Source organism: Cynara cardunculus (assembly GCF_001531365.2).
Source record: "Cynara cardunculus var. scolymus isolate 2C chromosome LG 2, CcrdV1, whole genome shotgun sequence".
NCBI classification, from domain to species: Eukaryota; Viridiplantae; Streptophyta; class Magnoliopsida; order Asterales; family Asteraceae; genus Cynara; species Cynara cardunculus.
The window spans coordinates 56233520-56248891 of record NC_037529.1 but is presented as its reverse complement, the minus strand read 5'-3'; the positions used below and the strand labels follow the sequence as shown (position 1 = coordinate 56248891).

Here is a 15372-nt window from a genome sequence, read left to right as displayed (position 1 = left end):
TGTGTGTGTGAATTCAATGGGTTCTTCAACTTCTAAGGATCTCAATCACATGATCTCTAATGAAGAAGGTTCTACATCGGAACACTTAAATGTTATGATGCCGAAGTCTTCATCACGAACAATATACAGGAGAGTTAAAAGTTTTCATGTGGCATATATGGCGTTACTTGCTCGGCTAGAATTAAATTTTAATATTTATTTAAATTTCATGATCTTTACTATAAAGGCCAAAAATACCCTTTTACTTGGATGGAACTAAAAGTTGCACACACAAAATTAATCAAATTGACTTACATATGCAAAATACTTGCCATTTCTTCAGCTTACATTTATTGGAAAATTGAGAACATTCCGAACATGGAATTTTAAAGGAAAAGAGCTGAATTAACAATTTTGCCTTTATTAGTGTGCCATGGTAGTCAAGCGACATAAGTCAAGTTAATGAAGTCGAGATTAGTGCCATAACAGTGTTTCAACACTCTTTTAGCGAAGGAAGAGGAAAAGCATCTCATAAGTTTCCTTCATACTTATAAGAGGGTGAGAGATGGAATGAAGAAAGATTTGTTTGAAATAATGCATTTAGCAATATTTTCTGACAAATTTGTAAAATTTACACCTCTTCACTTTGTAAAATTTACACCTCTTCACTCATTTGATGAGAAATTGTGAATCATGCTAACCCGGAAACCTTGTATGGCTCTTCTTCCAATTAAATATATCTTAGTCAAGGTATACATGTTTATATCAACAAGAGCATTTTGGTTTGTCAAACAAGGGTTTTCATAAATATTCAATCCCACAGTTAATTTTAATAATTTTGATATTGGTCATCAATTGAGTTGTTAGCTTTTGTTTCATATTTTTGTTGATTATGTACTACACCAGGGGATTGTTCATTGGTAACCTTCTCTATTGTGAACTTGATTTATGATTTATCCCAAGTTTTATAGAATATTGCACACCGAGAGCAAAGTGAGAAATCACGTAGTGGTATTTTGGTGAGGCTCACAAGTGTGACTAAAAACAATTCTACAAATTAAAGAACAGGTTATACTAAATTAACCACGTGATAGAAAGGTCCTAATAATTTATTATGCCAATGAAGTTTTTGTAGTTATGGTTTGGGATGTGATTCAACCACTTAACATATTTCAATTTTGTACCTTGATATGGATGCCTTTGTTCGTGTCTATTATTATGTGATTGGACACTTGTATCTTTGTAGGTCCAATAGATGCTTTCTTGTGGCTTTGGGTTTTTATCCTGTGTTTGTAAAGATTCCCCTGCTCACGGAAAGGGGGATGTTACATATAGACTTGCCATGAGGACCATCGCTTACCCAAGGATCTTTATGGAGTAGAAGTAAGTTGTCGAGGACCAACCTACAAAAATTGGAGCCTGGGCTCAAGGCCTAAATAGTGATATCTTAATCCTACCTAGTATAAATATATATATATATTTAAATTCGAAGACACATGAGATGAACTATTCTTACAATGCTATGTATTTCATTTTGAAGACACCTGAGAAGAACTATCCTTGCAATGCCAAAATACCTTTACCAGAAATTGAAAATGAGGGGGGTGTGTGTGTGTTCATGCAATAGTCAGGTTTTACAAAAAGGAGCTGAATCAATCACACTAGCACCCTTCCATACACAAGTAGCAGAGATTTACATGCATAAAGGAGAGCAATTCCACAAAAATAAAGACTTCTTTGAGAATGTCTGACATACCAGTTTACACTGAAATGTTGTGAAAAACCAGAAGGTGTAGTATTCCCTCCCTGAATCACCAATGTCCATAATTGCTTCATTCTTCAACCCATAGAAAGGATCTGGAATGAGGTTGTTCTTTACAAGGGTTGCTAAAACACTGCCAATAAAATGATCTCAGCCTATGCATGCAATAAAACAAATGAACAAATGTAGGCAACGTAATTTATATAATCTTCATATGAAGGAAAAATGACAAAATAGTGGCAAGTGAAAGAAGTGATTTTGGTCGTAGCAGTTGAATAGTACCAAGACCCTTACAAACAGGGATCTCCTGCAGAAAGCAACTAGATGAAGCGTTTCAATGTTCTGATCATTCACAAAAATTTTAACTGGACAATGTCTGCTGAGACTTCCATTTAATATTTCATCGAGCCCTACTTCACTCAATCAATCTCCGAACCTGAGCCTTGTTAGACTCAGCAGAAGTGTAAGCTGTAAGTGAAGAGCTGCATCCAGAGGGGAGTACGTTCGATGGAATAATTTCTTGGAAATGGACTGACTACCGGGGATATTTGTGTTACTTCGTCTAGGCAACTATCCGACAGCTTCCACTTCCAGTCTTAGGTCTCTTCTAAGCATAATTCATAAACTATGCAATGGCTATTTGAAGACTTCTTAAAAAGTTTATAGCAGAGCAAAAACAATTAAAAAGGCCTCCATTTATGCTCAAAACTCCATATTTTTTTAATTCTGATTTCATTTTCATGGGTAAGATTAAATTCTTAGTGTTAACTCATATACCTTACTTCACATTTGACGAAAGAAGACAAATGATTTATAAGCATTAGTTTTTAATTTGGTAAGATATTTAGGAAAGCACCATGCTGCCACTTCAGATGTAGAAACCTCCTGTATAGGAGATGATAGAAAAGAATATAGTAACACTCCCTCTGTCCCAAAAGAGGATGTTGCGACATCTTATATACAAGTCCAGTGAGTACTTGCCAAATGCAAAATTGATTAGGGCTTTTTATTGCAAATTCAATCTGGTATTATTCTATTTCTTGTACTTGCTCCAGTTAAGTCTAACTTACTCCCTCTTCCCAAATACCTGCCAAATTTTTACTCGACACATGGTCTAGTACACCCATGTGATGAAACTGAAAGCCTTTTACTTGTGTTCATACATGATACACCTGAAGTACCCCTCAATAACAACAAATACAGGAATCTTATGTTTAAACATCAACTGTCCAAATACAGTGTAATAATAACTAATTAGCAAATTGGTACTTTTCCATTGAAACTTCACCAAAGAAACATCTACCAAATATGAAATTGTACACTTAGCAATACAGAGGGAGTTTCTAGCATGATAAGATAGGTAATTTGGGGAACCAAAGCCAATCATTTGCATTTGGTAATGATTAAATGAACAGTAAGTTTATCTCCAAGTTTTGCCCCGATAAAGAAACTTAGGTCATCTAGAAACAGAAACCGTCGCAACTATTTTCAGATGGAGGAAGTAACTGACAGATTTTTGTCTAAAAGTTCACAGGAAAACAATGTCGTTGTTGCAGTTGAGTGGGATCAGTTAGACATCCAAAATGTTTCCAAAGAGAAACAAAGGTTGGCTTTCAAGCTAAATTTGGACAAACTAGTGGAACAAAACCTACATTTAACACAGTTCAAGCTGAATCTGTACAAACAGAGAGAAAAGAGGTTTCCATACGTTCCGGGAATAACAGCAGGCATCCAAGGAGAAGCGTCGGAAGAAGGAGGATGAGTAGTCGTCAGCTGTATTCCGGTGAGTTCAACATCAGTAGATCGAGCAGCCAACCATCCTTCCTCCAGAACCTTCTTCCCTTGCTCTTCCCCCATTTTTGAAGTTCAATTGCAGCAGCAGCAGCTGCAGCTTGTATTATATTGATGCATATAGAAACCCTACTAATTTTTCATAAATTGAAATGCAAGCTGCACCATTACCAATTTGTTCATTGTCGGTTGATTTTGTCTCTTGTGCTAGCTGTCACTTTGTTTACTGCGACGGAGTACTTGAAGCTGAGGATTGTTAATGGCGGCCATTCATCAAATCTTCAAACACCTGTTTTTTGGACTTAATTTTTCAATCATTACTTCTTCGTGACGTTGAATTCTGTTATTTTTATTCTAAATAACTTATTTTTAAAATTTTCATCCTAGAAAATGTAGTATATTTTTTTATACAATTAATTAAACATATATTTATATTATATCGTAAAGCACATTTGATAAAAAAAATTAAAAATCATTTTTTATGCATAAAATATTGTTTATTAATATATATTACTTAAAATTTAAGATTAGAAGTAAAATTGTACGTAAATATAACTTATTAAATCTCTATTTTTGAATTCGTATAAATAACTACGGATAAAAATAATCAAATACAGGATAAACATCTCATTTTAAATATAAAATATAATTAAGATAATCATTAACTTTTAACAAAATCATTATCTTTATAAAAATTATATTGTTAAGTCAAAAATAAATTACTTCACTGTTAAACCTAAATTAAATTATAATAAAAAATTAAATTAAAAAAATTGTAAAAAAACCGAAAACTTTTAGATAGTTAATTTGATATTACTATCGATATATTTTTTCAAATTTTTATGATAGCTTCAAATTTATTTTTATTACACTTTAATATCATCTTTCTCAAAACCACATAAACTGTATTATTATCAACAGAGATAAAAAAAATAAAACATTAAAATGAAGATGCATCTCGCTGCATTGACGAATACCCTTCTAGTTATGAATTCACGCATGGTCTTCTCCTTTTGGACCCAGGTAAGTCTTCTACCCCCTCTTCTTTTAATTTTGCTCTCCCCTCCCATGCTTCTACTGGTTGTGTTCCCTCCCCCCTTCACCCTTGGGCCCCTCCTCCTGTGCATGGTATGTTGAATTTTAATTTTCCCCTAATTTCTGCCGCCTCCAAACACTCTAATTCTCTTGGTAGTAATTGTGGTGCTCCTTTGCAAATTAATGATTTGTCTTGCCCTTCCATGGTTTTGGATTCAAATATGGTTGAGCAAATCCAAATTGATCCTATTGATAATGCCGTTTCTCCTTCTATTCCTTTAGATGAGCAAGTCCAAAATGAACCTATTGTTAAAAAGAAACTTGTCTCGGCTTGGAATGGAAAAAATACCCCTATCCTCCCTAACTCTTATGCTAATATTCTTAGTGGTTCTCAAAAACATGTTGATGCTAATTTTCACTTCATTCCCAATGTTTCTGATAATTTGAATGAGCCTGTTGAAATCCCGCTTTCGGTTGTGGAAAAAAGTTGTGTTAAATATGCTAAAACTTTATGTGGTTATTTCATTGGAAAGCGTCTCCCGTTCCCTTTGGTCCGGTTTTATGCGTCTAAGTTTTGGRATCAATTTGGCATTGAGGATGTGCTTCTTAATGGTCACGGCATTTTTCTTTTCAAATTTAATTCTGAGGATGGCCTCCAAAMAGTGCTTGACAATGGTCCTTGGACKTTCAAAAATGTCCCTATYTTTATTCAAAAATGGAGGCCGGGCCTAAATCTTCACTCTAACTCTCATGACAGTATTCTTATTTGGATTAAAATTCATGATATCCCCTTTGATGTGTGGAATGATGAGGGTCTAAGCCATATTGCTAGTAAAATTGGTAAACCTCTAGCTATGGACTCTTGGACCGCGAATATGTGTCAGTATGCTGCAGGTAAATCTGCTTTTGCCAGAGTCTTACTTGAAGTCTCTGCTAGGAAAAATTGGCTTGATGAAGTTAAGGTTCGTATTCCTGACCCTGACTCTCTTAATTTGTCGTTACACTCGTTGAGAATTGAATATGAATGGAAACCCCCTGTTTGCTCCCATTGCAAGGTTTTTGGTCACTCTGACTCTATGTGCATCCATGTTACCCCCAAAGAATTTGAAAGGAAAGAAAAATCTGTTGAAAATGAAAATATGTCTGTTATTGATAGTGAAGGTTTCCAACCTGTCAAAAAGAAAAGCACCCAGTTTGTTAAAAAGGATCCCCCCTCCTCTTCGGAGAGTAGAAAAATCCAAAAATCTTCTAAAAGTTCCTTTGCGTTGGCCCCCCCTCGCAAGGTTTATCGTCCCGTGGAAAAAAAGCTTGCCTCCCCGGCTAGTTCCCCCCCAGTTACCAATCCCCCCCATATGGGTTTCCCCTCTGCCTCTAGACCTGCCTTTCCTCCTAAATCCATTACCCTTAAACCTCACCTCCCAAAACCCTCACACCCTCCACCTCCCCCTCGGATTAATGCCAAGGCCCCTCTCTCTTCGTCCAACCGCTTCTCCATTCTTGCTGACTCTTCTCAGCCTTCTGAGCCTGAGTCTTCCCACCTCCCTCCGCCTGCCTCTTTCGTTCACTCCGAGATTGAGGATGACCCCCTTGATCAGGATGACCTCCTGGATGAGGACGATATGATTGTGGTCGAGTCTGATGATGGCGAGACTGCTAGGTTTATTTCCAGTGATTTCACTCCCTCCCAGGTCGATCCTTTGACATCTCAGGAGCCTGAGTAGTTGGTCGTGGGTTTCCCCCCGTGGTTGTTGTTTGTTTCGTGCTGTGCTTTCCTTTGGGTTGGTCTAGGGTGCGCCTGTTTTTAGGCCCCTTCTCCTTTTCCTCTGTTGTTGCCCTTCGTTTGCTCAGGTTTTGCCTGCCTGGGCCTTTCCCTTGTGGTTAGTTTCTTTTCTTTCCCTTCTTTCCTTTCGGGGCTCCTTGGCTTTTTCTGGTGGATGTGGTTCGCCCCCACCCGAGCGCGTATTTTGTCTTGCTTTTTAGCGTTTAAGTGTTTTTTATTGATCTGGAGGGGTCACCCCCCTCCCTATCAAAAATATATAAAGTCTTTTTTTACTTTAATTATCTTAAAAAATAAGAGTTCTTGGTTTCGGCTCAACCCCTCCCAGAAATATTTGTTCCCTTCATTTATCCATTCTATTTCGTGTTTACTGGAGAAATGAGAATGTTTAACGAGGATAGATGCAGGATGGTGTAAGATCCAGTTTTGTCAATTTTACAATAGTGATCATTTATCTTTATTTATAACAAAAAAAAAACCCTTCATCAATTTGTATCAGATTTAGGGTCTGTTTACCAAAATTTAAGGGTAAACGTGGACTGGGATAAGAGGTATGAGTGGAGTAAGATCTCTTATTAAGATAATTGTTGACCGAAAGTTGTTGTTTACCAGATATTTTGTACTAAGCATTGACCAAGTAAAATGACCATTATGCCTTTATGTGTAGAGTAAGTGTTGACTATAAAATCTTGTTAACCAAATGTTTATATTATGTGTCGACTAAAAAACTGTAAATGACCATTATTCGGTTTCACGGCTCAAATAGTTCTAATAATCAACTTTTAGACACATAAAATGTTTTCAAAAAACGACCTTTAAGGGCTGTTTACCAAACACTTACCTGGTAAGCGCTTACCGATAAAATTTAACACTATTATTTACTTACTGGGTAAAATTTTAGTCCACAAAAATGGTAGCATATGCAACAATTCACCTGGTAAGCGCTTACCGTGATAAGAGTCATCGTCCTCACTTACCGGGTATGACTCTTGGGTGTCGTTTACCAAACGCTTACCCGGGTAAGCGTTTATCAAGTCACTTTTCTTTACTGGATGAATATGGCAAGAAATAAAAATCTTACCCGGTAAGAGCGAAGGCAAGAATCGAGAGTCTTACCCGGTAAGTGAGGACGATAACTCTTACCATGGTTAGCGCTTACCGGGATAAACTATTGCATACGATGCGTTTTAGTGAATAAAATATTACCCGGTAAGTAAGCGATAGTGTTGAATTTTACCGGTAAGTGCTTACCGGGTAAGTGTTTAGGTAAACGTCCCCTTGGTCTCTGTCTCGCTCTTACCGGGTAAGATTCTTGGTCCTTACCATATTCATCCGGTAAGGTAATGTGACTTAGTGTTCACTTACCCGAGTAAGCGTTTGGTAAACGGCCCCTTAATCTCTAACCATGGTAAGTTTCATTTCCATATCTGATTGTGGACAGCACACGGTCAACACTTGGAGTCGTTTTTCTTTTTGATAAAGATCTAACCTTTTATTTGGATAAGAGATAAGAGATTCTTATCTAAGTAAGAGATAGTAAGAGACTAGTAAATGGACCTTTAGTCTCTTACACTAACGGTCCTCCAACATATCCAATAATTATGGGAGTAAATTAGTCTTTTTAATATTTTTTATATTTAACCATTTTTTTCAAACACGAAGACTAAATGTAACACCCCCAATCCATACATTGCATATAACACATATATTATATATAGAATACATGTTTCCTTCCACATAGGTCCATAATACAAAAGTCTTTAATGTGAATTACACAACTCAAAAATTCCCAAAAGTACATGTTTCTTGTCTCGACTCTTCAAAACATAGTTAATCAAGCTCTTCATATTGCAAAACACACAGGGAAGTAATTCACATAATGTTTTTTCCCTTATTCTCATTACCTGCACACATATTTTTGAAAACACAAAATGAGGGTCAGACATCAATGTCTAGTGAGGTTCCCTTTTTATGTAATGCAGGGTGAAGATCATCAAAACATTTATTTCAAATAATCCATAGGTAGCAAACACTGAATCATATTCCATTTCGGTCCATCGGGCCTCTGGTTCCAAGCATCATACTAATCACAACCAGATCCTCTTTGGTTCCTCTACCAGAGCTGCTGGTTCCTCAGCTAGAGCCTCTGGTTGCACTAACCAGAGTTTTTGGTTCTTATAAAATTTCTTAAATGTTCTTTAGCTAAGTTTCCAACCAATGAAATAACCTTTTTCATAAAAGAATAGTGATACAAAGTTCTTACTCGACCAGAGCCTCTGGTTGTACTAACCAGAGCTTCTGGTTCAAAAGTTATGACCAACCAGAGTCTCTGGTTCAACGTGTGAGTCGACCAGATCCCCTCTGGTCTGTCTTTTGTATAAAGTACTGAGTATAAATTCCTTTTTCTTAAAACTTCTTAAAAATATAATTTTGACACATAAGCTCTTATCAATATATACAAAGCCTCTGGTCCAACTAGTACGTTTTAGTAAACATTTGCATATTTATCAAATCAATAACAAGAACCCTCTAGTCCAATAGTGAGGACCAACCAGAGCCTCTCTGGTTCCTCATAAAATGTACATTCTGTTCCAAAAATACTTTTTGCCAAAACCAATTACCATAGGCCACATTTTTTTCCATAACCATAACATCAATACTACTTTTTCCAATAAGAACAACATCTCTGAATCCTCAAATCACCAAGAAGAGAGAACTCCAATCTGTTGTAATCTTAATAGATATACTAGCAAGAGTTATACCATGCACGCACACAACGACCATCCTTATTACATCCATCAATCCCTGTTTATAGCAATAGCTATCCATCACACACAACGACCATCCTTATTTCCCCTGAAATTCATATGAACTATTTCATCCAATGACAGGCTGCAGACCTTTCTGTCAGAGTGAACCTCGTTCATAGTTTTATCCAAATCATATTCTCAACACAGGTTTATAATCAAACCTTTCCAATCATAAGAACACTCTGTTCTAGATCAAATTGCTCAACTCAACTTGTTCTTCCCAAACAGGGCATTGTTTTAAAACTAATTCTAAAGAACAGTTTATGTTCAATCCTTCCAAAATAGGTTCTAATCTTTGAACCATAAAACATTTCTTTCAAGACTGTTTAAGAGCAATTTTCACCAGATTCTTTCTAAATCTCAATCATCTGTAATTACTAGAGTATAGGATTACACAACAACTTATAAACTTATGGTTATAATCAAAAGATTAATAAAACTCACCTTAATAACACAGATTCTGCAGGTTATCATGCATCAATTTAACAGAATCTTTAATAGCAATCTCTTCAAGAAATGCTCTTCACCGCCTTTAAAATTTCTCTTGTATATTTGTAAAAATAGTAAATTGATAAGGTTTTTACCTTATCCTCTTCCTTTTATACATAGGATGAGGCGGTGATGGATATCTTTTTAATATAAAATCATTGGACGGTGGAAAGATATTGTTTTATAATCAACCTTTATTAACCATGAAGGTTTGAATTAAATAATATTCCCACATATTATATTATCATATATCCGCCTATAATATTTCAACATGCATGCATAATATCAATTACCACACATGTGGACATAATTCATGCATTCATATTTAAGATAACATGCATGCTATCACATAATTCACATAATAAACACATAAAGTTACTTTGACTAGGTTTGCAGAAAACCTGGTTATAACACTAAATATGTAATTTACTCTCAATTATATTACATTTATATTTGTTTTACCAAATATGTTGAAACCATATGCAAACAACCCTTCCTCGGCTTCACTGCCAACGTGATACCCTACTGACGACCCCACCGACCACCTCCATCGCCGATCTATAAGGAACACTTACAATCGAGATCTTTGAACACCATATCACCATTGTAACCACGATCTCACCATCGTATGTGTATGTTGTGTGGGAGTTGTATGTGTCTTTGTGTTATTTATTTTGAACACCAATGTTTTCCATCATGGGAAGGATTTTCCAGCGTGACTGGCGAGGGAGAACGGACGACGATGGAACGGACTTGGAGTTCGACGAAGGTAATGTAGGAGATGGAAGTGTGGGAAGAGTGGGGTAGAGGAGCCAAATATGTTGAAAAGAATATGCTTAATGTTGCCTTCTCGAAACTCATTCTACGAAGAAGGAAAAGAATGGGAGGGAAAAATGGAGAAAATGAAAAAAGTTCGTGTTCTCGAATTTTTTTAGGAGAGAAAGAAAATGAAAAAGAAGGAAAATAAGTTTCCTTCGAAAACTTGCCTCCCAAATATGGAAGGGAAGGAAATGAAAGAAGTTATAATCATTTAAAAAAATTAATAAAATTACAAAACTACCCGATCTTTCATTCTAAATGATATATTTTTAAAGTAAAAATGACATATTTTCTTTCCTTTCTTTCTTGTTCAAGAACATGAAAAATATTTATTTCTTTTCCTTTCCTTCCTTTTTGAGAACACAAATAAAAAATTATTTTTTTCTTCTTTCTTTTCCTTCCATTTCTTTTCTCTCAAATTCAAGAACACAATGTAAGAATGTAAGGCAAGTGGGGTATGTGATGTTGTAGACGGAGGTGTGGGCCGGTAAGGAGGGGGTCAACGGATGTAGGGTATAACGCACGAAGGTGAAGTAGGGGGTTGCATCCGATTTCACTGTATTAGGTAATACATACATACATAGCCAAAGGTTATATTGAGAAGTAAAGAAGTAATCGTAATATATATATATATATATATATATATATATAGGAGCGATCAAATGAAAACCGCCCTCATTTGTGTAAACCATGTAAACCAATCTCATTCATCCATTTTCTTGATCAATGGTCAAGATTAGTTTAAGTTATATTAGGAAATTAAAAAATATATATTTTATAATCCCTATAAGGACAAAATGGTAACTTTAGTAGTGGTTATATTAATGGCAACTATATCATGTATATCGTAATATTAATGGAAAAAAATAATTTGTAAAATAATGTATTAATTTTATATCCAAATATTATAAATAAAATTACATCCATCATTAAAATAGATTAACAATAAAAATAAAACACACTATAATCAATATAACATAATGAAACCTTTTGAATAATAATAAAAAAATTACTAATATATTTCATTAACGAAATGGTTTCACAGTTTCATCAATACACAAATCAATGTAATGATAGATGAGACATTTGTCATTTTCATGTTATTGGTAGATGGATCCGTTTCATTTTGATAATGAAATTGTTTCATTGTTCACTAATTACACAACATTTTCTTAGAAACTATAAAATGGTTTCACTTTCTTCAATTACTCATTTCATCGGTCAGTATGGTTTGATGAATCATTTGTCATTTCACGCTATTGATAATGAAATTGCTTCACTTTTCGCTAATTACACAGACTTTTCTTATCTTTTTTGAAATGGTTTCACTTCCTTCATGCACCAATTTCATGCTGCACCCATTTCATCATGCATCCATTTTCTCATGCACCCATTTCATGATACACCCATTTCATCATGCACCAATTTCCTCATGCACCCATTTCATAATCATTTTCACTTACTTCATGCACCAATTTCACCATGTATGAAACCGGTTTCATGAATATTTTTTATTATGTTACTGATTTAATGAATTTATTAATCTAATAACTTACGATTTTCATGAATCTTGGCAATAATAAACCGAGATACAATATAAGAAAATCCAATTTTTAATATTATAATTTAATTAAATATTTAAATGTTATCATTTATAAAATTTTCTTTATTATGTTACCTTAATTAAGATTTATTAATAACTTCCATATTTAATAGAAAACAATGCAAATGACCAAAATACCCTTAATGATTAAATTTAATTAGAAAAAAAATGAAATTTTCTTATTGGTCAAAATTATTTTACACAGTTTCTAAGAATTGCACGATTTTCATTTAAACGTGGCTATATATATATATATATATATATATATTTATATTGAGAAGTAAATAAATGATTGTAGCCCTTCATACGGTCAAAGATTGGATTTAACTGTCCAATAAATGTCGCTTTGCCTACTAAAAAAATTAAGGCTATACGAAAAATAGAGATGGTAGTTTTGTAAATTTTACAAGTATGCAGCAAACATGTTCATATGTGAATATTAATAATGTGTAAAACTTTATAAAATGTTCGTTTCAGTTTATATTTGCATTTCTTTTTAGCTATATTTATAAGTTACAGTAGAGGTTACCCACTAAATAATGATGGCAAGAATCAAATAATATATATATATATATATATATATATAGAGAGAGAGAGAGAGAGAGAGGAGAGGAGAGGAGAGGAGAGGAGAGAATCAAACGAGAATGCTAAATATTTAAGAGAATACGAAAACAACTAAATCACGTGCAAAATCACAATGTGATTTTACATTAACGGTCAAAATGGGGTGCGGGCGACTTTGGCATGCGATTTCAGGTCGCGGTGCAAAGTTGCATGAATCACATGTGATTTTGTATGTGATGTCAGTGTAAAATCACATGTGATTTGACCTTTTTCATATGCTTTTAAATAAGTATTGTTTTCGTTTGAACCCGACTCTCTCTCTATATATACATACATATATACAAAGAGAGAGAAAAATATATAATTTATAGTAAATTATAGATTTGATCCATGTAGTTTGGAAAAAATGATCAAATAAAGAGAAAAATGTTAAAAAGACCAATTTGCCCTCATAGTTAACGTACAAGTTAGATCATAGTCAACGGACAAGTTAGATGACCATTAGTGTAAGGAACCAAATCCAATATAAATTGCATGGGTTGAAGGTTCTTTTGTAATAGATGAGATATATGACTAGTTCTGTAAAAAATGACAAACCTGGAGACCAAATCCGTAATTTACTTCATATTTTATTAGACACCAAAAGTAATTTTTGAAAGCAGTAAAAATCGAACAAAACGCATTTTATTTGATACTAGAAGTCTATTCACCCAATATATCATGATACATGAAGCCAAGAACTCAGAAATTTAAGTTCTTACTCATTCTTTGGTTTTTTCTTTTGTCTTTGTGGATTTAAGAAAGTGAGGTTTTTTTAGGGAAAAAAAAATAAAAATGAGATGTTTATCTTGAATTTGACTTTGTTCATTAGTTAGTTATAAAACATGGGTATTTAAGAATTTTTACTCATGCACTATCTATACTATATTATAAAACATTTGACAAAAACTTTTAAAAATATTTTTTATGCATAAAGTACTGTTTATTACTTAAAATTCAAGATTACAAGTAAATTGTGTATAAGTATAACTTATTAAAGCTTTATGTTTGAATTTGTGTAACTAACTGCGGATAAACATAATCAAATAGAGGATAAATATCTCATTTTAAAATATAAAAAATCTAAAATATAATTAAGATAATTATTGAGTTATAACAGAATACTTAATTATTATCTTTATAAAAAAATAGTATTAAACCTATTTAAGTTAATTTGTTACGTTAAATTAAATTATAATAAAAAATTTGAATTAAAAAAAATAAACAAACAAGAACTTTTAATTAGATAATTTGATACTAATATTGATATACTTTTTCCAAATTTATATGATATTTTCAAATTTATATTTTATTTAAAAATAAAAACATTATCGTTTTCTCAAAACCACATAAAATTGTATTATATCGACATGGATAAAAAATAAAACGAAACATTGAAATGGAAATGTGTTTTGATGCATTGGACGAGTACCTTTTTAGTTAACAATAAAACATACTCGCGCAGTGCAACAAGATATATCTCGATTTTAGTGTTTTGTTTTATAATACAAGTTTTGTATGATTTTGAAAAAACAATAATGTTTTTATATTTGAATAAAATGTAATTTGAAGACCAATAAAAATTTCTACGGTATCAAATTAACAATTCAAAAACTCGTTTTTTGTACAATTTTTTAGTATAATTAAATTTAGGTTTAATAATGATGTAAATTATTTTAGATCTAATAATATAATGCTTTTTATAAATATAATTTTTAGTTCATTCTTTTATTATAATTTAATTTGAGTTTAATGACAAATTAATTTATTTTAGATTTAATAATATAATTTTTGTTATAAAGATAATAATTAAGTATTTCGTTAGAAGTTAATACAATCGTAATTATATTTTAGATTATTTGTATATAAAATGAGATGTTTATTATGTATTTAATTATGTTTACAATTAGTTATATGAATTCAAACATATAATTTTAAAAAATTGTATTCATGCACCATACTTGTAATTTTAAATTTTAAGTAATATGCATTATTAAATGGTACATGATGCATTAAAAATGTTCTTTTAAGAGTTTTATGAAAAAGTTTTATAACATAACAAGAAGCATACTTGCGCAATGCAGCGAGATACATCGTGAATTTTATTTTTTCATTTTATTCTTTGTCTTTGTCGATATAATACGGTTTTATATGGTTCTGAGAAATCGATAATGTTTTTATTTTTAAATAGAATATAATTTTAAAGATAAAATATTTGAAAAAATTATATAGTATCAAATTAACTATATAAAAGTTCCTTTTTTTGTGTAATTTCTTAAATTCAAATTTTTATTGTAATTTAATTTAAGGTTAATAGTGAAGTAACTTATTTTGGTTTAATAGTAATTTTTTTTATAAAGTTAATAATTAAGTATTCTGTTAGAACTCAATGATTTTCATAATTATATTTTAGATTTTTTATATTTAAAATGAGATGTTTATCTTGTATTTGATTATGCTTATCTGCAGTTAGTTACACGAATTCAAACATAAAGCTTTAATAAATTGTACTTACAATACAATTACTTGTAATCTTGAACTTTAAGTAATATGTATCAATAAACAGTACTTCATGTACAACAAATGGTTTTTAAAAGTTTCTGTTAAATTCTTTTGTAATATAGTATAGATGTATCTTAAATTTTATATAATATGTATTACAAAGTAGTACTTAATACATAATAACTATAATAACAGATAAATA

At 32.5% G+C, this 15372-nt stretch overlaps 1 protein-coding gene across 3 annotated transcripts in view; it reads right to left on the bottom strand.

Annotated features, from left to right (window-relative positions):
• Positions 1–3711, bottom strand: part of LOC112507203 (mannosylglycoprotein endo-beta-mannosidase) — a 26954-nt gene extending 23243 nt beyond the window's left edge. The window contains exons 1-2 of one of the 3 annotated variants that reach the window (XM_025111658.1): positions 3450–3711; positions 1736–1874 (exon numbers count right to left, since the gene is read on the bottom strand). In XM_025111658.1, the coding sequence (XP_024967426.1) occupies positions 1736–1874; positions 3450–3598 (288 nt within the window). In that variant the 5' untranslated portion in view covers positions 3599–3711. The remainder of the gene's footprint in view (positions 1–1735; positions 1875–3449) is intronic. The other 2 variants (XM_025111660.1, XM_025111659.1) reach the window with 2 other exon arrangements.
• Positions 3712–15372: the final 11661 nt, after the last annotated feature.